The sequence below is a fragment of the Trachemys scripta genome, chromosome 12 (assembly GCF_013100865.1).
Source record: "Trachemys scripta elegans isolate TJP31775 chromosome 12, CAS_Tse_1.0, whole genome shotgun sequence".
In the NCBI taxonomy this organism is placed as follows: domain Eukaryota; kingdom Metazoa; phylum Chordata; order Testudines; family Emydidae; genus Trachemys; species Trachemys scripta.
The window spans coordinates 31,171,011-31,197,718 of NC_048309.1; the positions used below are offsets into that span (position 1 = coordinate 31,171,011).

The 26,708-nt window shown below is 47.1% G+C and overlaps 1 protein-coding gene across 3 annotated transcripts in view; it reads right to left on the reverse strand.

The window, feature by feature from the left end:
- LOC117885724 (rho GTPase-activating protein 39-like) overlaps positions 1–25,377 on the reverse strand; it is a 133,652-nt gene extending 108,275 nt beyond the window's left edge. The window contains exon 1 of one of the 3 annotated variants that reach the window (XM_034787146.1): positions 25,324–25,377. In XM_034787146.1, coding sequence (XP_034643037.1) covers positions 25,324–25,334 — 11 coding nt within the window. In that variant the 5' untranslated portion in view covers positions 25,335–25,377. Of the gene's footprint in view, positions 1–23,098; positions 23,233–25,323 lie in introns of those variants that run through there. The other 2 variants (XM_034787147.1, XM_034787145.1) reach the window with 2 other exon arrangements.
- Between the last annotated feature and the right edge of the window lie 1,331 nt (positions 25,378–26,708).

The following is a 26,708-nucleotide window of genomic DNA, read 5'->3' on the forward strand; positions in this document are numbered from 1 at the left end:
CTAAGGTCTCCATGCTGTCAAGAGAAGGCCTGGAACTGTATAAAGGTGTCTTGGGTCCTGATCCTTTCATCTCAGATCTGCTTGATGCTTTATGCCGGGGCAGCTTGAGTCATAAAACTGAGATCTCCAGTCCCATCTGGATCACCCTGAATATGAACATTGGACTATAACCTATGGACAAATTCTGAAAGAACTCTTTGCAACTACAAAGCTCACTATCTCTACTATGAATCTGATCTCAGAACTGTACTCATGTCTGTATGTATACTGGTCTTTTATCCAATACTCTCTCGCTTTACTTTTTTAATACATTTTAGTAGTTAATAACAATTGGCTGTAAGTGTGTATTTGGGTAAGATCTGAAATAGTCATTAACCTGGGAGGTAATGTGTCCGATCCTTTGGGATTGGTAGAACTTTCTTATATGATTAATAAGATTTTCAGTAATCCTCATATTTGACTTGGGTGTCTGGATGGAGGCCTAAGGCTCGGTTGCTTTAAGGAAACTGTGTTTTGGCTTCTGGATAACCAGGAAGGTATTATAGACGCTATTTGAGGCTAGCTTAGTGGATCTAAGTATTGGAATGACCACCAGCTTTGGGGATTGTCTGCTCCATTCTTTGCCATTTGCCCTAATTAAGTAACCTCAGTGTGGCTCCTCTCGGACTCCGGTCACACCCCCCTTCTTTCAACTTCCTTCTCAATATTAACCCACATTGGAAAAAATGCCATCATCCACTGGCTGTGTGTGTATGTGTATATGTATATATTTTACACACACACATACACACACACAATTATTAAACTTCAAAACAGAATCTCCCTCTGGGTCTCTCAATGCATTTGGTGTTAGTCTATTTAGATGGAAAGACCTTTAGGACACCGTCAAGTGTACCACATTTCACAAGATGTTCTGTCACAACTGAGCTAGGCTCTTTGTTCTGCGGCACCAGCATGTCTAGCAATATTTGAAGGAGGGAAGAGCGAGAGAGGGAGAATTAAAATGTTCTTTAGACTTGGGAGGGAGCCAGGAGACCATGAGTTGAAGCTTCACCTTTTCCACTCACTGGTGCACATCACAGCCACTATTATTGAACAAGGTCTTGTATCCCTATCCTAGGAGACAGGCAAGAGCCATTGCCCCATTTTAAAGATTAAAGTAAATGAGAGATTACATAAAGTCATTTCTGGCAGACTTGAGAATAAAACTCAGGTCTCTAACAGGCCACACTGAAATCACATTCTTACACTACCACCAAGGATATGTCTATACTGCAATTAGACGCCTGCGGCTGGCCCGTGCCAGCTGACTCAGGCTCACAGGGCTTGGGTTGTGGGGCTGTTTAATTGCTGTGGAGACATTCAGACTTAGGCTTCAGCCCGAACGTCTACACTGCAATGAAACAGCCCCAGAGCCCGAGCCCATGTCAGCTGGCACGGGATAGCCACCAGGGTCTAATTGCAGTGTAGACACCCCCAAGAAAGAGTGTGTCACAGCAAGGGGAAGGCTATCATGTCTGTAACCGTTGCATTAATCACAAGCTCACATTCATCACCTACCTGAACAAGGGACACAGATTCCTAATGTTCCACGGTTAGTCTACTACAGAGGTGTTGTAGCTCACTGGCAAGGATGTAGGGAGGTGTGTCATGAATGAGAAAAAGGGAGGGAGAGAAGGAAAGCACGGTCCTGTGGTTAAGGCACTAGACTGGGGCATACTGGGCCGCAGCTCTGACTCTGCCACTGACTTCCTGAGCTGGACAAGTCACTTACACCAGAATTTTCCAAAGTTGCTGCTAATTGTGTGTTCCCAATTTTCTGGATGCCCGATTTGAGACACTTAGAGCCTTGTTTTGAGAACAGCTGAATGCTCATAACTCCAAGTGAGGTCAATGGGTGCTGCAGGTATTCAGCACTTCTTAAAAATCAATTGTCCCACCAGAAGCCTAGGCAAGAGCCTCCCTCAAAACCCACAGCCCAATCGGTACCAGACTGCAAAACAGGTTTGTTTGAGTTACACAATGGATCAAGATTCTTATAACACATTCATAGTTGGAGACCATTATAATCTGTCAAGTATGATCCGATGCACAACAAAATCCAGGTGTTCCACATTTTGTTTATTTGTCACACCTTCTGATTGCTTATGCCGTATCTCAGCCCCTCCTTCTCGGACTTGTCACAAAGCACTCTGCTGGCGCTGAACAAATAATGCATCATCATAACAACCTGCTTCAGGCAGTAACCAGCATTTAATGCTTGGGAGGGAAGGAAAAAAGACCTGTCGCGGCACGCATGCAGTGCTACACAACGCCTTTAGATGATCAGCTTGTGCCCTGCAACATGGAGCTTGACACAGTAATATGGGTAATCAGTTTGCAGAACTACAAAATTTCATTAGTGGTCATCCCAGTTATGCAGCCCTCTTTAAAATCCTGTCACAGAATGGGACTCTGGGCTGCTGCAGCGAGGGATTCCATAGGCTGGTGAAAAGACATGCTGCATAATCAAATATTCCCTTCAAATCACAACCCACACTGAGAATTGCAGAAAGTGAAATAAAAACCTTGCAGCTGGGGTTCAAATAAATATTCACATACTTAGCAGCTATTGTAAGAACCAAGAACGTGGGTCTAGAACCCAAGGCTATGGAGACCCTAGATCTTTGACACTCCTGTGTTGCCACCAAGGGAGATGGGTAAAGCAGTACCTCATAATCCTGAAAGGTTCGGCCCCAAAGGAAATCCTATCAGAGCACCCCTAGGCCTGCAGCTGCCTGATTGGCTCGCACCGACTACTTAAGCCAGGAAGTGACTGGGTTGGGCTGTCTGAGCAATGGTGCTGCTTGCAGCTGCTGTGTTGGACTCTACTCTTGCTTGCTTCCAAGTCTGTTTCTTGACTCCTGCACTACTACTGACCTTCTCCTGGCTCACCCCTGCCCTTGCTCCTAGCTCCCACCTTGCTCCTGCTCGGTGCCTGATCCTTGCCTCTTCTCCAGTTCCTGCCTTTATGCCTTGTTTCTGACCATGGGCTACCAGCCCTGGCTCTGATCCCCAGCTCTGACTGCTGACTCCAACTCTGGCTCAACCCTGGCTCTGGCATGTGGCGTCTGTCCCCGGCTCTGACCCTCAGCTTCGGTTCCTGGTTCTGACTCTGGATCTACCCCGGCTCTGGTATGTGCCAGCTGACTGGTTCTTTGAAGAGCTCTTTCCAGGAGCCTGAGGGCCGTCAGCACTCCCTGAGGTTTGTATGGGCTGTTCTAAGGCTGTTGCAACAAGGCTTCCCTGGATCTCCTGTGGCTAGAGTATGTGGCTAGAGTACTGCTGCAGTGTCTCATGGTTATTTCCTGCAGGCGTACTGAAACAGAAGATGCCTGAAGCTAAAAGAAAAGGTCTCCATGCACCTGTGGGCTAGCAAGACAGAACTGTGCTGAAAAGGGTCAAAAATCAGGCTGTGACCAGGAAAAAGGACAAGGTTTCTTTCAGTTCTCCCTCTCTAGACTTTTCCCATGCAGCTGTAAGGGCCCAGCCCACACATACTCCCCACCTGAATGGCAGTGAATTAGCAAGCAGAGATTTTCTTTAATAGGGGAGAGTTACTCTAACACCTACTCTCTGCAACTGAAGCCATGTCTACACTTGAAACTTTTGCCAGTATAGTTATGTCAGATAGGAGTGTGATTTTTAAAAAAAAACAACAACAACATTTCTATGCAGTAAAAGCCCTACTCTACATGCAGCTGTGCCACCAAAAAGTGTGTTCAGCAGGGTAGCTTATTTCATTTGGGGAAAATGAACTCTACTAAGGCCTGGTCTACATTACGAAGTTAGATGAATGTTGGCTGAGTCATTCATATGTAAATAGTTAATCTTCTCTCCCACCCAGGAAAGCTCTCCATTATGCCGACATCATAACACCACCTTCCCAAGCGGTCAAGCCATGATCAATGCACTGAGCTCGATGCAGTGCGAGTGTAGACACTGCGTTACCTATGCCAGCCCTAACAGGACTCCAGCAGCTGACCCCCAATGCCTGACACTGACCGCTCTGGTCACAACTGTGACTCCACTGCCCGGGGTCACGGAGGCCGGAAGGCCCCCATTGCCTTTAAAGACCTGGCATTTCAGAAATTTGCTTTTCCTGATTGCCCAGCTTGGTGAGCACATCTAGCAGCTCTCCACTGTTGAGTGCAACTGCCCAGCTGACCACGCCAGCTATATACTCCGGATGCACTCCAGCCTGGAGGAGACAGGAGATACTCGGTATCTTGGGCCTTGGGGAGAAGAGACCATCCAGGAACAACTATAGTCCAACCACAGAAAAGTGGACATCTACAGGCAGGTTGCTCGGGGGATGCAAGAGAAGGGATACGACAGAGACCGGTAGCAGTGCCGCATGAAAGCCAAGGAACTACAGCAGCCATACCAGAAGGCCAGGGAGGCAAACAGTCAATCCAGTGCCGAGCTGCAGGCTTGCTACTTTTACAAAGAACTGCCTGCCATCCTTCGTGGAGACCTCACCACCACGCCGCAGAGCACTGTGGATATCTCCAAGGAGCCAGAGTCACGGGCCCCTGCCATGAACAGCGAGGACAAGGAGAAGGAGGAAGAGGAGCAGGATGGGGACATGCAACCAGGGGTCCAGCTATACCATGAGCCAGATCCTGTTTTAGACTCCCCTGCAGTCCAGTCCATCCCAGCAGTCGAGCACGGGTGAGCCCGATGCAGGGGAAGGAACCTCGAGGGAGCATGTAAATGTATTTCCTATTGCAGCGATGTACTGATGGCACCCCCAGCGTAACAGGACACAGTTAGCGACTCTTCATGTCCCTTGAATCCACCGGAGAGATCTCGATGAACCTTCCATGGCAGTGCTCTGCAATCGTCTCCCCAAGGTTTCTAGGGAGGGAAGCCTGATTTCTGCCTCCACAGTAGGACACTTCTCCGCACCAGTCAGCGATAACATCAGCAGGCACCACTGCAGTAAACAGGCTAGCAACATACGGGCCCAGGCAGTTTCGGGATGCCACCAGCAGCTGTGCTCTCTGCCTCTGTCCCCCTCAGGAGTGAGAGATCAGCTAAAATCACCCCCCGCCTGTGGAGAGCAGTGCCAGTGTTCAGTGCCATTGTCCTGTGCTCGTAGTTCCATATAACCGCAAAATTCCCTCCACATTTCCCTTGCCCCGGCAGGCCATACTCACCATGGCTAGTGCTGGGAGCATGCGGTGAACAAGTGTGCTGAAGCAGCAGTGTCATAGGCAAGTTTTGTTTAAAACGTTAAGGGAGCAAAAGAAGGGAGTTCTGAACCTCAGATTTCGCTTTCTGTTGTGACTAAACTGTCAACGGTACCTCTGTGTGCTTTATCTGTAGCTGCTGCTGTTGTAGTTTTGAGGGGTTCCCCCTCCACACCTGCAGAACACCTGCGCCAGATAAGGAGAGAAAGAAGGGGACTTGTGATGCCATGTTCCATGAGCTCCTGCAAGTCAGTGCTGCATCAGACCGTGAGCACAGGGCCTGCAGGATGAACGCTGCAGACAGCCTGGAGAAGGAAAGAGCAGACAGGAGAAAGGCCCAGGAGTCCCAGCAGGAAAAGGAGAGGGAGATGCACCAGGCCATCATGGGGCTTTTCCGGCAGCAACCACAGATGCTGCAGACTCTTGTGGACCTACGGGTCAGACAGTCACAGCCTCACCTCCCTTTGCAGTCCGCAAAAAACTCCACTGCAGCACCTGCCTACACCCCCCTCAACATTCCACGTGGCCTCAGAGGCCGCATCCCTACCACCCCACATCAGGGGACGTTAAGGACACCCACAGCTTCACATACACTGGCCTGTGAATGCCACGGCTGTTTGTTTAGATAAAATGGACATGAATATTCGTTACCCTTAATAAATTAATGGAACGGAACTTAAGTTTTTAATGTATTTGCTTTTAAATTGCACAGGTTTTGCTTTGCACTGATTTTGTTACTCAAAATTATATTCTTTGGAAAATAATTCACCTTTATTAGTTCACAACATCCGCTCTGGAGTGCCTGGTGGTCCTGAAAGCAACCATTACTTGTTATTGTACAGTCTGACTCAACTCCTAGGATCACTGACAAACACGGTGTTATAAATATACAGCAAGCACCACCATGTTAATAGGTGCACTGACAGTTTTATATTCGTAGATGTTCACCAAGCACCACCCAATTCCTAACAGGCCCCCAAACAGCAGGGCCAAGAAGAACACAGTACACCACAACATGTTATTGTGACTCACTCTTCAAGTGCTCTTTCAAGAGCACCTTCAGCCGTACAGCTCCACATTTCTAATAGCCCTTGTGTCTGGCTGTTCAAACTCAGCAGACAGCTGCTCCATCTCTGCCCTCCACACCAGTAGCAACTTCTCCCTCTTTGCTTCACAGATACTATGCAGGATACAGCAGATACCTTTAATCATTGGGATATTATTCTCACAGAGATCCATTCTTGTGAGTAAACAACACCAGTGTCCTCTTAATCTACCAAGAGCTCATTCAACTGTCATTTTGCACCTGCTGATTAGGTAGTTGAATCTCCTTGATGCTGGCCAGGTGGACTGTGTATGGCTTCGTGAGCCAGGGGAGCAACGGGTAGGCTGGATACTGGGCTAGATGGATCATTGGTCTGACCCAGTATGGCCATGCGGATGATCCATGTTTCTTGGACCCAGAGAAAGCACTCCACCATTAGCAGCTGCTCAAAAACGCCACCAACAATTTCGAATTGGTTCTCACTATGTCCCACAGCAATCTGTCCTCCAAAAAATCATCATGTTCCCTCCCCACTGCTTCAATTTTTCTTAAAGCTCTGCAAATACCAGAGGATCATGAGTCCTGTGCTTGCAATGCTTACGAACATCGTGCAGAGCCATGCAAGCTCCATTATTCTGGCAGACAACAAGGAGGGCTGCACAGATTCATGGTATTTTTTAAAAAGGCATGACAATTATGGGATATAGATTACATTGTGGGATGGAGACAGCTGCATGCTAGGAAGTTAACCCCTTTCTCCCACTCACCCCTGCATGACTTGTTTCTGCCCCACCATACACTGCCAAAATTTCCCAAAAGACAATGTGCTTGATGGTGGTGGGTTGCACGCTGGGATACCTACCCTTGGTGCACTGCACTGTGCATTGACACAAGCATTCCTGGTGAGTATGCGCAGCACCGACCCAAGGGCTAAGTATGCATGTGCACAAGCAATATACTAACTGCAGCAGCTTTATGATAATGTAACTTGCATCAGCAAAAGTTTGTAGCATAGATATGGCCTAAGAGGATTTGCCTGTATAGCTGTACCAGCAAACCTTTTCCAGTGCAGACTAGACCTTGCTCTCCAGCATCTCAAACCAATGCTTTAAAAAGAAATCTAAATTACAGCTTTGAATGAATTGAGTCACATTAGACGGGAGGGGCCTGCCTACACCAGAAAACACTGTAACTCTATTTAGGAGACATATAGAAGGAATGCACTTGTAATGGCCTCAGCAACCTTTTAAGCTGCAGTGTAGAAAGTGGTGCAGGCATTTTAAATCAGATCTCATTAGAATTAAGATATTTTTGCTTTGGTGGAAAACATTCTAAGACAGACCAAGCTGAGACCATCAGTCTCATATTATTTGTAACCTGATGCAGAATTGCTGCTAGAGGTCCAAAGATTAAATGCCAGAAGAACATAAATTATAAAGTAACTTCCACAGTTCCCCAAATCTGTTTCTTCCAAAGACATTTCACTATCACTAAATACAACTAAAGGCAATTAAACTATGCTAGCAGGCACTGAGATATCACAGTGAGAGAGACCTAAAACAGACAGAGCTCTTCCAAACACTCTACATTACAATAGGAATGCTGCATTTTTATTTTGTAGCGTATCAGGCTATGTCTACACTGCGCACCTTTTACTGACACAGCCATGCCGCTAAAAGGTGCGCAGTGTAGCCGTTCTTTGTTGTCAGTAGAGAGGTCTCCCGCCAACAAAATAAATCCACCCCCAAAGAGAGGCGGCAGCTTTGCCGGTTGGAGAGCTCTCCCACTGACAAAGCACTGTTTCACACCGGTGCTTTTCGTCGGTAAAACTGTTGTCATGGGAGGAGGGGGGGGAAGGTGTTCACAACAAAAGTTTTACCAACAAAGTGCAGTGTAGACAAAGCTTAACATTCTAGTAGTACAATGGATTTAGCATTTGTCCTCATTTATATTTAAAATAGTGTCTGGAGATCTGCTATGTGGGTAAACCTCAAAAGTCTGAGGGTATGTCTACACTACCCACCAAATCGTGGGCAGCAATCAATCCAGTGGAGGTCGATTTATCGCGTCTAGTCTAGTCGCGATAAATCAACCCCCAAGCGCTCTCTCGTTGACTCCTGTACTCCACCGCCACGAGATGCACAGGCAGAGTTGACGGGGGAGTGGCAGCAGTCGACTCACTGCAGTGAAGACACTGTGGTAAGTAGGTCTAAGCACGTCGACTTCAGCTACGTTATTCACGTAGCTGAAGTTACGTAGGGTTACCATTCGTCCGGATTCCCCCGGACATGTCTGGCTTTTTGAGCTAAAAATAGCGTCCGGGGGGAATTTGTAAATGTCCGGACTTCCCCCCCGCATGCAGAGCGCGCGCGGCTAACAGGGCAGCCTGCCGGATGGTGCCACTTACATGGGGCTCCGACAGCCAGAGAGAGCACGTCCTCCGCCTCCCCTGCAGCAGAGCTCACTCCCTCCCTCCCTGCATTCGCAGATCGCCTCCGGCAGTTCGCACCGGCAGTCTGGAGCTCCTCCCTCGCTCCTTCTCCCCTGCCAGCCAGCCTGCCGGGACAAACGGCTCACACAGACGTTAGGCGAAGGCCAACAACAAGGGGGCCAGGGGGTCGGAGAAGGGGCAGGGAGGTTTTGGAGGGGGCAGTCAAGAGACGGGGGGGGTCCGGGAGTTCGGGGTGGGGGCTTTCTGGGGTGGGTGTGGATAAGGTTTTGGGAAGTCAGGGTACAGGTAGGAGGTAGGGTCCTGGGGGGCAGTTAGGGTGGGGAGGGTCTTAGGAGGAGGCATTTAGGGGACAAGAAACAGGGAGGCTTAGGTAAGGAGTGGGTTTCTGGGGGGGCAGTTAGGAGCAGGGGGTCCCAGGAGGGGGCAGTCAGGGGACAAGGAGCGGAGGGAGGGTTGGGAGCTCTGAGGGGGGGCGAAAAGAGGGAGGGGCTAGGGCAGGACAGGGGCGGGGCTCCTCCCATCCTCTTTTTTGCTTGCTGAAATATGGTAACCCTAAAGTTACGTAACTTAGATTGATCCACACCTCCCAGTGTAGACCAGGCCTACAGGGCTCTGGGAGTACGGGTGAAGGAGTTTGGAGCGCAGATGGTATTCTCTTCGATTCTTCCTGTCAAAGGTAGGGACCCGGGCAGAGGCAGATGTATCATGTAGGTGAATGCCTGGCTGCGAAGATGGTGTTGCCAGGAGGGCTTTGGCTTCCTCGACCACGGGATGCTATTTGAGGAAGGACTGCTAGGCAGAGACGGCGTTCACCTTTCGAGGAGGGGAAAGGCCCTATTTGGACACAGACTGGCTAACCTAATGAGGAGGGCTTTAAACTAGGTTCGACAGGGACAGGTGAGCAAAGCCCACAGGTAAGTGGGGAACATGGAGACCTGGGAGATGGGTCGGAAACTAGAGGCAGTGTGGGCTATAATGGCAGAGAGAAAGGAGGGTCAGGGCAAAACTGGGAGGCAAGATTGAACCAGTATCTTAGATGCCTATATATAAATGCGAGAAGTGTGGGTAATAAGCAGGAAGAACTGGAAGTGCTAATAAATAAATACAACTATGGCATTGTTGGCATCACTGAACCTTGGTGGGTTAATACACATGATTGGAATGTTGGTGTGGATGGGTACAGCTTGCTCAGGAAGGATAGACAGGGGGAAAAGGGAGGAGGTGTTGCCTTATATATTAAAAATGTACACACTTGGACTGAAGTGGAGATAGACATAGGAGACGGAAGTGTTAAGAGTCTCTGGGTTAGGCTAAAAGGGGTAAAAAACAAGGGTGATGTCATGCTAGGAGTCTACTACAGGCCACCTAACCAAGTGGAAGAGGTGGATGAGGCTTTTTTTAAACAACTAACAAAATCATCCAAAGCCCAAGATCTGATGGTGATGGGGGACTTCGACTATCCAGATATATGTTGGGAAAATAACACAGCGGGGCACAGACTATCCAATAAGTTCTTGGACTGCATTGCAGACAACTTTTTATTTCAGAAGGTTGAAAAAGCTACTAGGGGGGAAGCTGTTCTAGAATTGATTTTAACAAATAGGGAGGAACTCATTGAGAATTTGAAAGTAGAAGGCAGCTTCGGTGAAAGTGATCATGAAATCATAGAGTTTGCAATTCTAAGGAAGGGTAGAAGGCAGTACAGCAAAATAGAGACAATGGATTTCAGGAAGGCGGATTTTGGTAAGCTCAGAGAGCTAATAGGTAAGGTCCCATGGGAATCAAGACTGAGGGGAAAAACAACTGAAGAGAGTTGGCAGTTTTCCAAAGGGACACTATTAAGGGCCCAAAAGCAAGCTATTCCGCTGGTTAGGAAAGATAGAAAATGTGGCAAAAGACCACTTGGCTTAACCACGAGATCTTGCATGATCTAAAAAACAAAAAGGAGTCATATAAAAAATGGAAACTAGGACAGATTACAAAGGATGAATATAGGCAAACAACACAGGAATGCAGGGGCAAGATTAGAAAGGCAGAGGCAAAAAATGAGCTCAAACTAGCTACGGGAATAAAGGGAAACAAGAAGATTTTTTATCAGTACATTAGAAGCAAGAGGAAGACCAAAGACAGGGTAGGCCCACTGCTCAGTGAAGAGGGAGAAACAGTAACAGGAAACTTGGAAATGGCAGAGATGCTTAATGACTTCTTTGTTTCGGTCTTCACCAAGAAGTCTGAAGGAATGCCTAACATAGTGAATGCTAATGGGAAGGGGGTAGGTTTAGCAGATAAAATAAAAACAGAACAAGTTAAAAATCACTTAGAAAAGTTAGATGCCTGCAACTCACCAGGGACTGATGAAATGCATCCTAGAATACTCAAGGAGATAATAGAGGAGGTATCTGAGCCTCTAGCTATTATCTTTGGGAAATCGTGGGAGACGGGAGAGATTCCAGAAGACTGGAAAAGGGCAAATATAGTGCCCATCTATAAAAAAGGGAAATAAAAACAACCCAGGAAACTACAGACCAGTTAGTTTAACTTCTGTGCCGGGGAAGATAATGGAGCAAGTAATTAAGGAAATCATCTGCAAACACTTGGAAGGTGGTAAGGTGATAGGGAATAGCCAGCATGGATTTGTAAAGAACAAATCGTGTCAAACCAATCTGATAGCTTTCTTTGATAGGATAATGAGTCTTGTGGATAAGGGAGTAGCTCTGGATGTGGTATACCTAGACTTTAGTAAGGCATTTGATACGGTCTCGCATGATATTCTTATCGATAAACTAGGCAAATACAATTTAGATGAAGCTACTATAAGGTGGATGCATAACTGGCTGGATAACCGTATTCAGAGAGTTGTTATTAATGGTTCCCAATCCTGCTGGAAAGGCATAAAAAGTGGGGTTCTGCAGGGATCTGTTTTGGGACCGGCTCTGTTCAATATCTTCATTAACGACTTAAGATATTGGCATAGAAAGTACGCTTATTAAGTTTGCGGATGATACCAAACTGGGAGGGATTGCAACTGCTTTGGAGGACAGGGTCATAATTCAAAATGATCTGGACAAATTGGAGAAATGGTCTGAGTTAAACAGGATGAAGTTTAATAAAGACAAATGCAAAGTGCTCCACTTAGAAAGAAAAATCAGTTTCACACATACAGAATGGGAAGAGACTGTCTAGGAAGGAGTACAGCAGAAAGGGATCTGGGGGTTATAGTGGACCACAAGCTAAATATGAGTCAACAGCGTGATGCTGTTGCAAAAAAAGCAAACGTGATTCCGGGATGTATTAACAGGTGTGTTGTGAGCAAGACACGAGAAGTCATTCTTCCGCTCTACTCTGCGCTGGTTAGGCCTCAGCTGGAGTATTGTGTCCAGTTCTGGGCACCGCATTTCAAGAAAGATGTGGAGAAATTGGAGAGGGTCCAGAGAAGAGCAACAAGAATGATTAAAGGTCTTGAGAACATGACCTATGAAGGAAGGCTGAAAGAATTGGGTTTGTTTAGTTTGAAAAAGAGAAGACTGAGAGGAGACATGATAGCAGTTTTCAGGTATCTAAAAGGGTGTCACAAGGAGGAGGGAGAAAACTTGTTCACCTTAGTCTCTAAGGATAGAACAAGAAGCAATGGGCTTAAACTGCAGCAAGACAGGTTTAGGTTGGACATCAAGAAAAAGTTCCTAACTGTCAGGGTGGTTAAACACTGGAATAAATTGCCTACGGAGGTTGTGGAATCTCCATCTCTGGAGATATTTAAGAGTAGGTTAGATAAATGTCTATCAGGGATGGTCTAGACAGTATTTGGTCCTGCCATGAGGGCAGGGGACTGGACTCGATGACCTCTCGAGGTCCCTTCCAGTCCTAGCATCTATGAATCTATGAATACTTAACGCAGAATTGCGCTGAGTAGCACAGGAGGGAAATAAGCTAACAGGAGTCTGGGTTCAGTTCTTTTTCCATTTCACCTCGTGCCCCCATTCGCATTTCTTGGCATCAGCTGCAGCTGGTGTGCTCTCCAAGAACTGAGCACATCACATCTCCCACATAACCCCTTCCCCTCAAAGGCCTGGTCTACACTGGGGGGTGGGGGAGGGGTGTCGATGTAAGATATGCAACTTCAGCTACGGGAATACCATAGCTGAAGTCGCCGTATCTTATTCCGACTTCCCGCGCCGTGACGACGGGAGGTATCGACGGCCGTAGCTCCCCCGTTGACTCCACTACTGCCGCTCGCTCTGATGGAGTTCCGGAGTTGACAGGGAGCGCGTTCAGAGATCGATATATCACGTCTCGACAACTGATCGCTACCCGCCGATACGGCGGGTAGTCTGGACGTACCCAAAGTTTCCACACCCATTGGAAAGGGAGTCAAGGCCAGGACTCAGGTGTGGCTATGCACATAAGGCAGAATTCCCTCTTCAGCGGGATTTAAGTTCTTATCACCGAGGCTCCTGAAAGGTTTCATGGCTGTTCATCATTGTTCTGCTGAACCCATACCAGGCCCTGGCTGCAATCACAGACCTATGGCATCTTGTGTATCCCACACACCTGCTGGGTGTGGTGGTCTGTCCCATCTAGTGGCACCGAGACTACTTAGAGAGAGATTAATGAGGCTGCTTTACAGCCTTAGCTAACAGCCAGTGGCTTTTAGCTCATGCACTAAACTCCAGAGGCCCCAGGTTCAATCCTGCCTGCTGATGACCAGGGTTTGCCAGCATAACACTTGCACTGCCACTGAGTCACAGAGCCAGGTGAGCTTTACACATTTACAAACAAACAAGTTCAGCTCAGCTTTCATTTGAAAAGGAAACCTCTCTGGGACCCCTCAGCAACGTGTCAAGTGAGTCAAAGCGAAGGATTCACCTCTTCCTGGACAATGCTGAGAAGGAAACAGCTGCTGCTGAAATAAAATAATGCTTTGCACTTTGGGGCACCTTCTATAAGGTCATCAAGTGCTTTACAAACGCTAACGAATTCACATCTCCTACTCTGTGAGAATGGCATCCTGGGGTTCCTTTCGATCAGGTTATTAGTAACCATGTAAGACTGAGGATGGAAGTCTCCTGGACCATACTGTCTCTTTCCAAGGGTTTCTGCAAACACAGTCCCATGGAACAAAGGAAACAACCCTTGGTGGAGAAGAAGTGGCTCTGGGGTGGCACAGTTTGTGTGGTGAGAAGAACCCAGCTGCTAACTCTGTCTTGGGCACGGACCAGAGCCTTGGAGTGTGAATGGGACAACAGAATTTTGCTAATTTACACTCCTGACAGGAGACCCCTAACATGCAACAAAGACAATGCAACACAAAGTGTACTGTGTCCAGGTAAGTAACTGCAGCATCGTCCGTCAAAACAGAGCTCATCATGCTTCCAACCCTAATCTTTTATCATTCCATGCCAGCACTGCCCTCCCATGCCAACTCTAGCACCACTTTTTTTTTCTTTTTGCTGGCACATATAATGTGCAGTGTAGAAAAGTACAGCTGGCACATATAATGTGCAGTGTAGAAAAGTACAGCCTGGTGGGGCTCTAGCTTCAGCAGATTTGACTCAAACACCCAGCATGTTGGTGCAGTAAGAAGAGGCTATTGTTACAGAGTCATTTTGCAGAGCAGAACCACACTAAGCCTCACAACGGCATTGCAAGAAAGGTGTCTTCATTATCATAATTACTATGTTACAGATGTGGAAGCTAACGCACCAAGAGCAACTTGCCCAATGTCATTCAGGCAAACTGGAGGACTCTGGGACAGCCTGCCAGACCTCCAGACTCCAGTCCGCCTGCAAACCCACACTTACACCTTGCCTCAGTTCTCAAGGACTCAGCTCAGTTTCTGGTGGCACCTTAAAGATTAACAGATTTATTTGGGCAGAAGCTTTCATGGGTAAAAAACCCACTTCTTCGGATGCATGGCTCAGCTCAGTTTCGTTTCTGGATCAGTTCCCAGGTGGGGATGAGATGGCAAATTTACACTCGGCCATTGCCTACCAGGGGATTCCCTATACTGTAGCTGAACTAGGATCATACTCCTAAAACTTGGTTAATTTAAGAGTTATGGTTGCTCTGGTGCATTTCCTGTCACCATAATCACCAGTGGCAGATTAATGATTTTGCCGCCCCTAGGCCCTAAAAATAATTGCCGCCCCCAACCCCATATGAACTTGTTTTAGTTTTTTTACAAATTCGTTTGAACTAAAATGAATCTAAACATCATTAGAATAATTGAACATTTACAAGTTTTATTATAAATAAAATTACAAGTACAGCGGACCCTCGCATGAACGCGCATCTGTATAGCGCGATTTCGCTTATAGCACGGGACTGCGCATGGATCCAAAACTGAGAACTGCTTAATTTCTTCCTTCTGGTCATATTATTAATGTTTAGGATTCTCGCGAGTATGTTTACTAAATGGCGTCGTGCCGTCATTGGTGGTTTCAATACACGCTATGATTGGTAGAATCGTGGCTTCACTGATGCCGCGATTACAAAAATGCTGCTATTATAAATTTGCCGCCCTAGGCCTAGGCGATAATACGCCGCTGATAATCACAAAAAAAATCAAGGAAATCCTCAGTTCAGGCAACATGAGCATCCAGATCAACCTCAACTCATCTCTCTTACCAACTAAACACTGTAATATCCAACACATCCACAGACTCCTCCCATTCACCACAATCTCCATTTAAATAGTGGCATATAACTAGCTACAGTGCACCAAAAACAGAAATCGGACCTCAGCAACAGCAAGATATATTTCCTATTGACACACGTGACAAGTCTATACTGTGTTGTCTGAACATGGAAAAGCATGAAATCAGAGTTCAGATTCTGCCTCTAAATGGGAGTTTGAGGCATTGAGTATTTGGAGGAAACACGAGAGGAAAATATGGCAGATGGAATAGGAAGGTAGCCCTCCCCTTAAAGACCTAGCATTCCATAGGCCTCCGCACCAAGAAGAAAACCAGGATGATGAAGCACCAATGAACTGTTTATATTTTGAATTATTTCTTTAGAAAATTCCCCACTGCTTTGCAATGTGAAGCCCTGGGTAGAATTTGAAGCTTGTGACTCTGAGACTAGCATACAATATGGCCTGAAAAACATTAGCATCTCTGGGGAAATGTGAGAAAGGAATTATTTGAAATCTTCTGAACTCTGAGAAGGTGCTAAAGAGTGTGCAGAGTCCCTAGAAAACTACAGCTTGTGGCCCTACATCTCTCCACTGAGATGGATTTTTGTGCATTAAGGGGTTCTTGAGCTAGGAGAGCTGTGGAGCTGCTAGATGCCGCCATATTCAGTGCTGCGAGGCAGCTTGCAGCAGCCGTTTTGCTCTGCAGCATTTTGGGCTTAAGAGAACACGTGCTGTCTCAGACACGTCATCCCAAATGAGCGATGCGGATTGTATGCTATTATCATCAAGGTCCTTGCTATTGGCTTCCTGTCTCTCTTCTGGCACACTCCTGGGAGCTGTGTACCCAGCATGTGGCAGTTTGTCAGAACACAATGAGATTAGGGGAACTGACTGGGAGCAACTTAAGCAAGTGCTCTCTAGCAGTGGGCCAACATTGCCCCCCCCCCAGATTGTTCAGTACTACTAAGACCAGGATACCGTCAGACTAAAACTATAATTGACTTCTGTTGGTTAATATTTATTCTGATATGGTCTGGAACAGTTCAGTGCAGTTATCTTTACAAGGAATAAGCTCAAGACATTTGGAATAGTAACTACCAAAGAACATATGGACATTACATTGCATACCTAACAGCAGGTGCTGCCTTCTTTTCCCTGTTGCCTGGGGAGAGAGAGACTGTTTTCTGAAGTGCAGAAAATTTAACTTTTGCTGCATAGCATACAGATGGGTACTCGGAGCTTTAATCGCTGCTGTATTAGCCAGTATGTTGCTACTGCTCCACATATGGATCAAAATTGAACAAAGAATGTGTTTTTAAAAAGTCACTGGAAAAAATAAAGTGGGTTGAATTGTATAAAACATCAGAATAATCAACAAATGGTGTTGGTGATGGTGTTCGCAGCTTGAGCTTGGGATGTCTCTGTTCAAAAGTGGAAGAAACCATTTCAACATTAAGGCCATTTTGCAAAGGGTAAAAATAGGTTTGATGCTGCTCATCTTGACACACGGGAATTAGCATTAACAACCACTGTGTACAGAATGAGAGTGGCATACAGAAACCCCTCCATGAATCCAGCTCAAACCAGATCCCAATGTTTGCTCTAGTCTTTATTTATATTATAAATAAAAGGTGACTTTGCTACTGTTCAAGCTCACGATGCCTGGAAGGCTTTTCAAAGAAATAAGCAAGTCTGCCTGTTACAACAAAGCACATATAATTTTGTTCTGTTTGAACAGAGGCAATGAAAACAAAATAAAACTAACAAGTAATAAACATTTGAGAATCTAATGCATTTCTCTGGGAAAAGTCTGCAAGCCTTTCCTCTCGATGGCCTAGTCCAGAAAGAGTGCCATGAAGGTAGGAGAGCAGAAAAGGGCATATTAGAACAAGAAGTCAAAGAGGCAGAAGAGAAGCACTTTTTCTTTGAACCTTTGATTAATTTTCCATCACAAAGCGTTTGGGGTGTCTGATGTTGACAATTTCCCAGAGACCCAGTATGCTTGCCACATACTGCAGTAACAAAAGCCCTAAAGTTATGAGTTATTGCTATTTAACAATTGCCCAGTCATCAAGGTCTTTTAGAAAAGATAGCGCAGAGGGCTCAGAAAATAAACACACAAGGTCTAACAGCTAGATTCCTTCAATAGTCTGAAGAAATTCAGAGTTGCTGCACCTCTGGTGCTGCTAAAGAGACTTCTCCCTTTTCCCTGTCTGTGAATGAGTCAATGTATTAAAAATTAAATTAATATCAAACATCGCTATTCTATAAGGGTTTACCTTATGGACAATCTTGTTAGGAAAGAAAGGGGTTGCGTCATATTGAGTTCTTTTAGTTTAAGTGATAAAATGAAGAAGTAAGGCTGTTTGCAATCAAACACGCATATGCTATGAAGTTAGTGAAATACACCTGTGCTGAAAGTAACAGTAAGTAAAAGGAACTGAAACCAAATAGTGTGTTTATAAGGACTCTTGACCACAGAGTGCAATAATCAGAAATGTAACTGTTTGGTTAGTAATGCACAGACACCACTCAGCCATACCAAGGTCCTACCATTGTTGGTAAAACAAGGAGAACAGAAACGGAAGATTTATACGGCTCTTCCGGCCTCCTAAAGAACAGCAGTTCTGGAAGTGACTTTGCATTGTATAATGGACTGTCAAAACAAGTTTAAAGAGCATCAAAGAATATGGAGAGACTTTGTATAAATTATATGAACTTTAAACAGGACAATTCAGCAGCTAGCAGAGTGTTGACGAAGAAATGGCAACTTGAGGAAGCATAACTGCAAAATGGACCCAGGAATGCACCACAGAGGGATGCATGGAAAGCAACTTGAGGAGGTAAGTTGCTGACAGGAGCAAACCCACCGGCATTCAAGGTTTGTCCCAAGATGGTTGTACCAAGAGTGATGGCATGACCTGTCTTAAACAAGTTGCTGTGACAAGATTTGTTGCCTGGAAAATTCCAGTCCTGTTGCAAGAACTTAAAAGTTGATGTCTTGTTCCCTGATTGGATGGTGAGAGAGGACATTTCATTTTGGTTGGACATTTCAAATGTTTGGAAGAAGTATGGATCGCCTCTAAACATCCATGCCAGCATCTTTAGTAAGAGGAACTAATCTGGACCACCGGGCAGAAATAAGCTAAAATGGCCTGTCTCCTTCAGCATGTCGCTTCCTGAAAGCTGAAGACACCTGGAAGGGAGAAGTCAGGTCTTGGGCCAGCCACCTGGGAGTCCTCCTGGTGACATTGAGCTCCTGTCTCAGATAGGCACCTTAACTGTCTCTTTCTATTTTCCTGCTATTTGGGTTTCCCGCTAGTGCACCAGGAAAAGACTATAGTCATATCTACCCTTCACTCCTCCTGTGTTTGCAGTGTCAATTCCTGCCATGAACAGAAACTGAGCTGACAGCTGAGCAGAGATCTGGTGATAAGTAACATACAGACTTTCTCTTGCATAAAGACCCAACTCAGTCAACTGCTCACTTCCTAAAACGTAACTTTTCCTAAAGCTGGGGACCTAATTAGTAAGGAAGAGAACATGCTAGTGTATGCACTTTAAATACTGTCGCAGTTAGTGTGTCTTTGTTTTGTAACAGGTTCCATTAAAAAAAAAGAACGAGGAGTACTTGTGGCACCTTTAGAGACTAACAAATTTATTTGGGCATAAGCTTTCGTGGGCTTAAAACCCACTTCATCGGATGAATGCAGTGGAAGATACAATAGGAAGATATATATACACAGAGAACATGAAAAAATGGATGTTGCCATACCAACTCTAATGAGACTAATCAATTAAGGTGGGCTATTATCAGCAGGAGGAAAAAAACTTTTGTAGTGATAATCAGATGGCCCATTTCAAACAGTTGACAAGAAGGTGTGAGTAACAGTAAGGGAAAAATTAGCATGGGTAAATAGTTTTTACTTTGTGTAATGACCCATCCATTCCCAGTCTTTATTCAAGCCTATTTTAATGGTGTCCAGTTTGCAAATTAATTCCAGTTCTGCAGTTTCTCATTGGAGTCTGTTTTTGAAGGTTTTGTTTTTTTTTTAAGAATTGCGACTTTTAGATCTGTAATTGAGTGACCAGGGAGGTTGAAGTGTTCTCAGACTGCTTTTTGAACATTATAATTCTTGATGTCTGATTTTACAGACAGCCCCCCAAACCTGAAGCAAATACTCACCAGCAACCACACACCACACAACAAAAACACTAACCCAGGAACCTATCCTTGAAACAAAGCCCGTTGCCAACTCTGTCCACATATCTATTCAAGGGACACCAGCATAGGACCTAATCATATCAACCGCACCCTCAGAGGCTTGTTCACCTGCACATCTACCAATGTGAGATATGCCATCATGTGCCAGCAATGCCCTTCTGCCATGTACATTGGCCAAACCAGATAGTCTCTACGCAAAAGAATAAATGGACACATTAGTCTCATTAGAATTGGTATGGCAACACCCATTTTTTCATGTTCTCTGTGTATATATATATCTTCTTACTGTATTTTCCACTGCATGCATCCGATGAAGTGGGTTTTAGCCCACGAAAGCTTATGCCCAAATAAATTTGTTAGTCTCTAAGGTGCCACAAGTACTCCTTGTTCTTTTTGCCGATACAGACTAACACGGCTACCACTCTGAAACCAGGTTCCATTCAAGTTTGTTGTAAAGAAGCTTTAAAACTGGACAAGTTAATGTCATTAACTAAGGGTATGTCTACACTGCCCAAGTTACAGCGCGGCCGCAGCAGCACTGTGACATGGGCAATGTAGTCATGCTTTATCGCCGGGAGAGAGCTCTCCTGGCTATAAAAAAAACCCACCCCAAATGAGTGTTATCGCCGGGAGAAGCACTGTCTATATTGGTGCTTTTCAGCGCTAAAACTTTTGTCGCTCAGGGAGATGTTTTTTCACACCCCTGAATGACTATAAAGTTTTAGCACTGAGAGTGGCAGTGTAGACACAGCCAAAGATCACAGAACACGTACGTGTGTCTACCAGAGTTAATGGTTTTATACCGCCTTTCATGTCCTAGGTGAATAACCAAACTGCCTTGTGATCTAGCATTGGATAGTTTTTCCTCTATTGTGCTAGCAACGCCAGACTTAATGACCCCATGGCATCCATCCTGTTCTGAGGGACTCGATCAAAAATCAAAACAAAGTCACTTTACCAATACAGTGATTGAGTGTAAGTGTTATTTTCTATTGCAGTTGTGTGATTTGATTCTGAAAACCTGAATGGTTATATCAAACAGTTTCCTAGTGTGTTAGCCAAAGTGCAGTCAAACACTATTTTTGTCTTCTTATATCCTATAATATTAGTTGTTGCTGAGAAGGAGATTTAATAAAACTACATAAAACTAAATTCAACTCTCGAGTCCTTTTCCTAAATTAAGCAATCAAAATTAAAAGGACCCTAAGAAAGGTGGTATGAGTAACCAGTTAAGCTTTAACTAAGGTTTGGTGTGACAGGGTGCTAAGCAGAAAACTGCTTAGCCAACCCTCTGTCACTCCAGCTCCAGTTAAGGGAGGGGAATTGGGGCTGGATAGACCACCTGGCCCTGATTGGGGAAGCTTGAACTGGGGCTGGATAAGAGCCCCAGAGGAAGGAAGCCGGGGGGAGCTGGAAAGAGGAAAGGCAGTGAGGGGAAGCAGAGAGAAATAGTTTTGCCCCCTCTCTCCTGCCGGTGGAGGACTACTTGTATGGTGGAAAGGTGGTGGGAGCACAGCCTTTAAATAAAAGCACCAGGTGGGCACTGCACCTAGAGGTCTCTGTGTGACTTTCTCAGCCCAGCGGAGGCAAGAGCCAGGAGGGCCCTGCAGGGACGCTGCTACATTTGATTTATACCTTACGTTTCTTAAAATTTAGAGTTGTCCCAACTTAAGGTGTGATTTTAAAACAGTTTAGTTAAACTAGTGCCAGAGGCTGTGTGGACAGAAATATTTGGATTTAAACCAAGTTTATTTCAGCTTAATTTAAGACAATTATGAACAAGTTTAAGATAAACCAAAATAAGCCATTCAAACACAAATTAGAATATCCCCACAGGGATTTGCACCAGGTTAACTACCTAACTCAGACTAGTTACATCAGAAACCCCCAGGATAATCAAAGCCATGGTTGAATTCACGTTTGTGGAATCAGCCCGGTGTTTTGGGACAGGCTGGTAATTTGTGGTTTGTTTCAATCTACTCCAAGCTGAAATCCACTGACATTCTCTGAAAAAGGTTTGCATAACAATTTGCTACAAAAGTGATGAATTAAGCCCTGGGTTAGAATTAGAACCAGCTCTGGGTAATGAAATCACACTCAAGTATGTGAGATGCAATGACAGCACTGTAGCTAGTCCCTTATTTTCAAGGTCATCTTGAGACACATGAATCCCATCCTTCCAGCAGTATGTGCTGGGTGCCCCCACTGATCAAGCCAAAGGGCAATCAGACCCCAGTAGCCAGGCACATTCTGAGCCCATCCCCACTCACCTCCACTACTCTCCAGTCCTAGCTAAGAGCAGAATTCAACAACCCTTCCTGCTCCATCTCTAGTACTAGCAGGATTGCACCCCTCCACACACAGCTCTATTTCTTAAGAGGGGCATTTGCCACTGAAGAAACACTACCACATGTAGGCCAGCTGGAGTCCAGCCACAAACAAGAGACACTAGAGATACACCAGGATCTAGAAAAAGCCATACATTCATGCACAAGCATACCTTGTACTTTGAAACGTGCAGGCACCTGCTGGCCAATCAGCTAACAAGAGGAACTGTTCGTTCTTTTATCTCTGCACCATGTTGCTTTTTTTTCCCCGAATCATTGATGATCATAACCTTCTCTTGATTACAAAACTTATCCGCCCAAATAGACATAGATTTTCCTGTATCTGATGTACTTACAATGGAGGCCAGCAGATCTGCTTCAGTTAAACAGACCCATTGTGAGTACAAAAGGCAAGTGGACTATCTAAACAGGAACATGGCTCAAAAATTTGCATTCCTATAATCCACTGTGATCTCAGTATCACTTTCAAACAGCCTGGATCTAAGGAATAGGAAGCAGTGGCCCTACCAATTCAGTAGATAGAGACACAAGGTGGGTGAGGTAATATATTTTATCTGTAGCCAGCGGAACAGCTCTGTGTAAGATCGAACACTTGTCTTTCTCCCCCAACAGAAGCTGGCCCAATAAAAGATATTACCTCATCCACCTTGTCTCTCTACTATCCTGGGACCGACACAGCCACAACACCACTGCATAATTCAGTAAATAATAAGCAGAAGAACATAAGCAACCAAAGGTAGTAAATGATGGTTCACTGGACTAGCTAGAAAAAAAGTGCAAAAAGCAACAGAGGGTCCTGTGGCACCTTTAAGACTAATAGAAGTATTGGGAGCATAAGCTTTCGTGGGTAAGAACCTCACTTCTTCAGATGCATGACTTGCACGTCAACCAAAACACCAACACAGCTTCCTCCCACCTGAGGAGACTGTGCGAAGCCCATTGACCCGTAGCCCTCATTTGAATGTCAAATCATTACAGCATACTGACTTCTCAAAAGAAGCAATTCTGCTGGACCAATGCAAAAGCAATTAGCATCAAAGAGCTTAGTGGCCTGGCCCTACAGAATGACAGTATTTCTGCCCACCTCTGCATCATCCCCCAAGTACCTCATACAAACACACAGCGATCAGGAAGTATTCTGTCTGAATGGAGTTACTCACAGGATGTGTGACATCGCTCCATGTTTGGAGCACAGCGCATTTTGAGAAAACTGGGTCTCCTGGGCATCTACCTTAATTGTAAACAGCAGATCCTCCATACTTATCCCTCAGACAAAGGAGAGCCAAGCTAGGGGTGAAATTAAAACTCCCCCAGCAAAAAGAACACAGATAATCGTTCCTGCACATGCATTAGTAGCTCCAATTTTAATGGATTGTAAGAAAGCGAGACAGCAATAACCACGTACAAAGTACATTATGACACTCAAACCAGCACAAACATCCACCCCAAAGCCTGTGAATCAGGCAGAGTAGGTTCAAAGGCATACAGATGATCACTGATTAACTGCTCATCAATGCTGAGAAAAACACGTAAAAGCCCCTTGGCAAAGGCAAGAGCACTGCTTGACCTTGACACTTCCATTTGGCACGTGCCAACAACTTTTGTTAAGTAGAAAGTTTTACCCTCAGCAGGCTGTGAAGACAAAGGCTAGTCTGACAGTAACAGAACCACATGAGACTCGGCAAAAACATAAGGTTTCTCAAAAAGTTGGGCAGACGAGTCCCATCTGAATGTAAACATCTTGGCCCAGAGCTAGCCCCTGACACTAACAGGCTTACATCAGGGGTGAACTTGGCCCCCTGGTTTTACCAAGGAGTCAAATAGCTAAAGGACAAGTACAAAACAAGTTCCTTCCCTATAGAAAACCAACCAAAGCTGCATGTCAATGGCAATCAAACCAGAACAATTTTCTGCACCGACTGTGTAAGGTGCAGTTAATGCATGTCAGACACTGGAACAGGGCTGGAAAGCTATTACCTGCCCCAGACACTGGAGTTAGCCTACTGCCCAAAGAACAAGCCCTCTGGGAGTGGGGACCAGAGGACAGCCTCAGCTCATAAACCCTCAGGTTATGGGATCAGGAACTGAGTGAGACTCAGTCCACTGGGTCCCTTCCCCTAGGACTCAACGCAAGCCAAATGCCGTTCGGATCCTGGCCCCTTTGTCACTTATCACAAAGAACGTAAGCAAAATGTAAAACTTTATTTTTGTAAATCTTAATATTCCACCCTTGAAGGTGACCTGCAGCAGTTCTGAAGCGGGTATTGCCCCATTCATCCCAGGTGGGTGTTAATGCAGAGACTCCATTTAAACATTAACACATTCAACTATTTCACTGTTAATCATAAACAGAAAAATCCAGCTCATGTGCTCACCCAGCATGCCAAGGTATCAGAGATATCAGGGAGGAAAGAAACCAAGATCATGGCGCTACAAACACATAGCAAAACGTAAACTCTTCGGGACAGGGGCTCTCTAGGAAGCCATAGTGGGAGAAGGGCAGTGTTATTATCCCCACTTTACCGAGGGTAACTGAGGCACAGGCAGATGAAGTGACATACTGAACCCAGATCTCCCAAGTCCTAGCAGACCAGGGCCTTAGGCACAACACCAACCATCTCCCCTCTACCTCCTCTCTCTCTCGCCCAGGCCCCTACAGGCTAAAACAGGAGGGTCCCCTAAAGTCTGCTCAACACTGATGTATCGCCTTCCAACAGGGCTCCTGCCCCCAGGGAGCCCATTCCCCATTCCCCTGCCATTGTAGGGAGCACATGCCCTGGCTTGACACAGCTCAGACTAAGAAAGTTTTCCAGGGCTTTTGCCAGTCCGCATGTCCCTTTGGATTCCTGCCCACTGCTCCCAGTGCAATGGGGGAGGGATCACGCGGGGGTAGCTCCTAGCACTGCCAGTGGGGAAGCCAGGCTGCAGCCGGGGGGAGGGGTTCCCCCCTTACCAATTGGGGGGGCTGCAGCCGGGGGAAGAGGGATCCCCCTTACCAATGGGGGGCGGGCTGCAGCCGGGGGGAGGGGATCCCACCATTACCAATGGGGGGCGGGCTGTAGCCGGGGGGAGGGGATCCCACCCTTACCAATGGGGGACGGGCTGCAGCCGACGGGAGGGGATCCCACCATTACCAATGGGGGGCGGGCTGTAGTCGGGGTGGAGGGGATCCCACCCTTACCAATGGGGGGCGGCCTGCAGCCGGGGGGAGGGGATCCCACCCTTACCAATGGGGGGCGGGCTGTAGCCGGGGGGGGGGGCCCCGCGCCGCCACCGGGGGGGGGGGGGGGGCTGTTCGCTGGGACCCGCCGGACCCAGCTCAACAGGTGCGGGAGGCCCGGCCCGGTCCCGGGCTCAGGGCTCGCTGCCCGCCCGCCGCACTCACCTCTCCGCCATGTCCCGCTCCTCTGCCCTGCGGCCGCCGGCTGCTGCAGGATGTGAAACCCGATCCCGCCCCGCCCGTCCCGCTGCCGGGGCAGGCCAGCCGGGGGCGGGGAGGGATGGGGCGGCGGCATGGGGGGGGAGAGGGGGATGGGGGTAAGGGATAGGGGATGAGGGAGAGGCGATGGGAGCAGGGTGATGGGGCAGGGGTGGGTAGGGAATGATGGGGCAGAGGCGATGGGACTGGGGTGATGAGGGCAGAGGGGGTAGGGAGGGATGGGGGTAGGATGATGGGGGAAGAGGGGAGTAAGGGAGAGGAACAGGGAGTGATGGGGCAGGGGGGTATGGAGTGATGGGGTAGGGGATGGGCCCAAGGCAATGGGTGTAGGGTGATGGGGGCAGGGAGGTAGGGAGTGATAGGGGTAGGGGATGGGGCGGAGGCGATGGGGGTAGGTTGATGGGGGCAGAGAGGGTAGGGAGTGATAGGGGTGGGGTGATGGGGCAGAGGGGGCAGGGGATGGGACAGGAAGTGATGGGGCAGAGATGATGGGGGTGGAATGATGGGGCAGAGAGGTTAAGGAGTGATGGGGTGGGGTGATGGGGAAGAGGGGGGTAGGGGTTAGGTGCAGGGAGTGATGGGGCAGAGGCAATACGGCTGGGGTGATGGGGGCAGGGAGTGATGGGGCAGAGAGGGTAGGGAATGATGGGGTGGGGATGGGGGAAGGGAGTGATGGGGCAGAGGCGATGGGAGCAAAGCGGGTAGGGAGTGATGAGGTGGGGTGATGGGGCAAAGGGGGTTGAGAATGATGGGGTGGGGTGATGGGGCAGAGGCAATGGGGTTAGGGTGATGGGGCAGAGGTGGGTAGGGGATGGGGACAGGGAGTGATGGGGCAGAGGCCATGGGGGTGGGGTGATGGGGGGTAGGGGGTGATGGGGGCTGGAAGTGATAGCAGTTGGGGCAAGGGGGCAGGGGCTGACATGGGGTAACACACAGGGGCTCTCCGAGCCAGCAGGGTGTCTCCCTGTGCCCATGCAGCAGGAAAGTCAGGGCAGTGGCTGCAGCCCATCTGCCTTACTGGGATGAGTGACCTGGGGCTGTGCTGGCTTTGGAGCTGTACCTTATTTGTATTGGTTCAAAAAGTCCCCAGCACAAACTGGGCTCCTTGGGTTGAAGAAGCCGGGGCAAAGAGGCTGGCTCCCTTTGGGGACTGAGCTGCTGTTGGCCAGGTCAGTTTGAATGTGATGCAAGTGCAGCCTCTGGTGGCAGCTCTTCCCAGCTGAGCTGGCAGGGCTGCAGCCCTGCACTCTGAATAAACCTGCTCTTCTCCTGCAGCCTCCACTGGCCTGGCTTCAGCCTGGCAACTCTCAGCCGGCAGGTGGGCATTATCC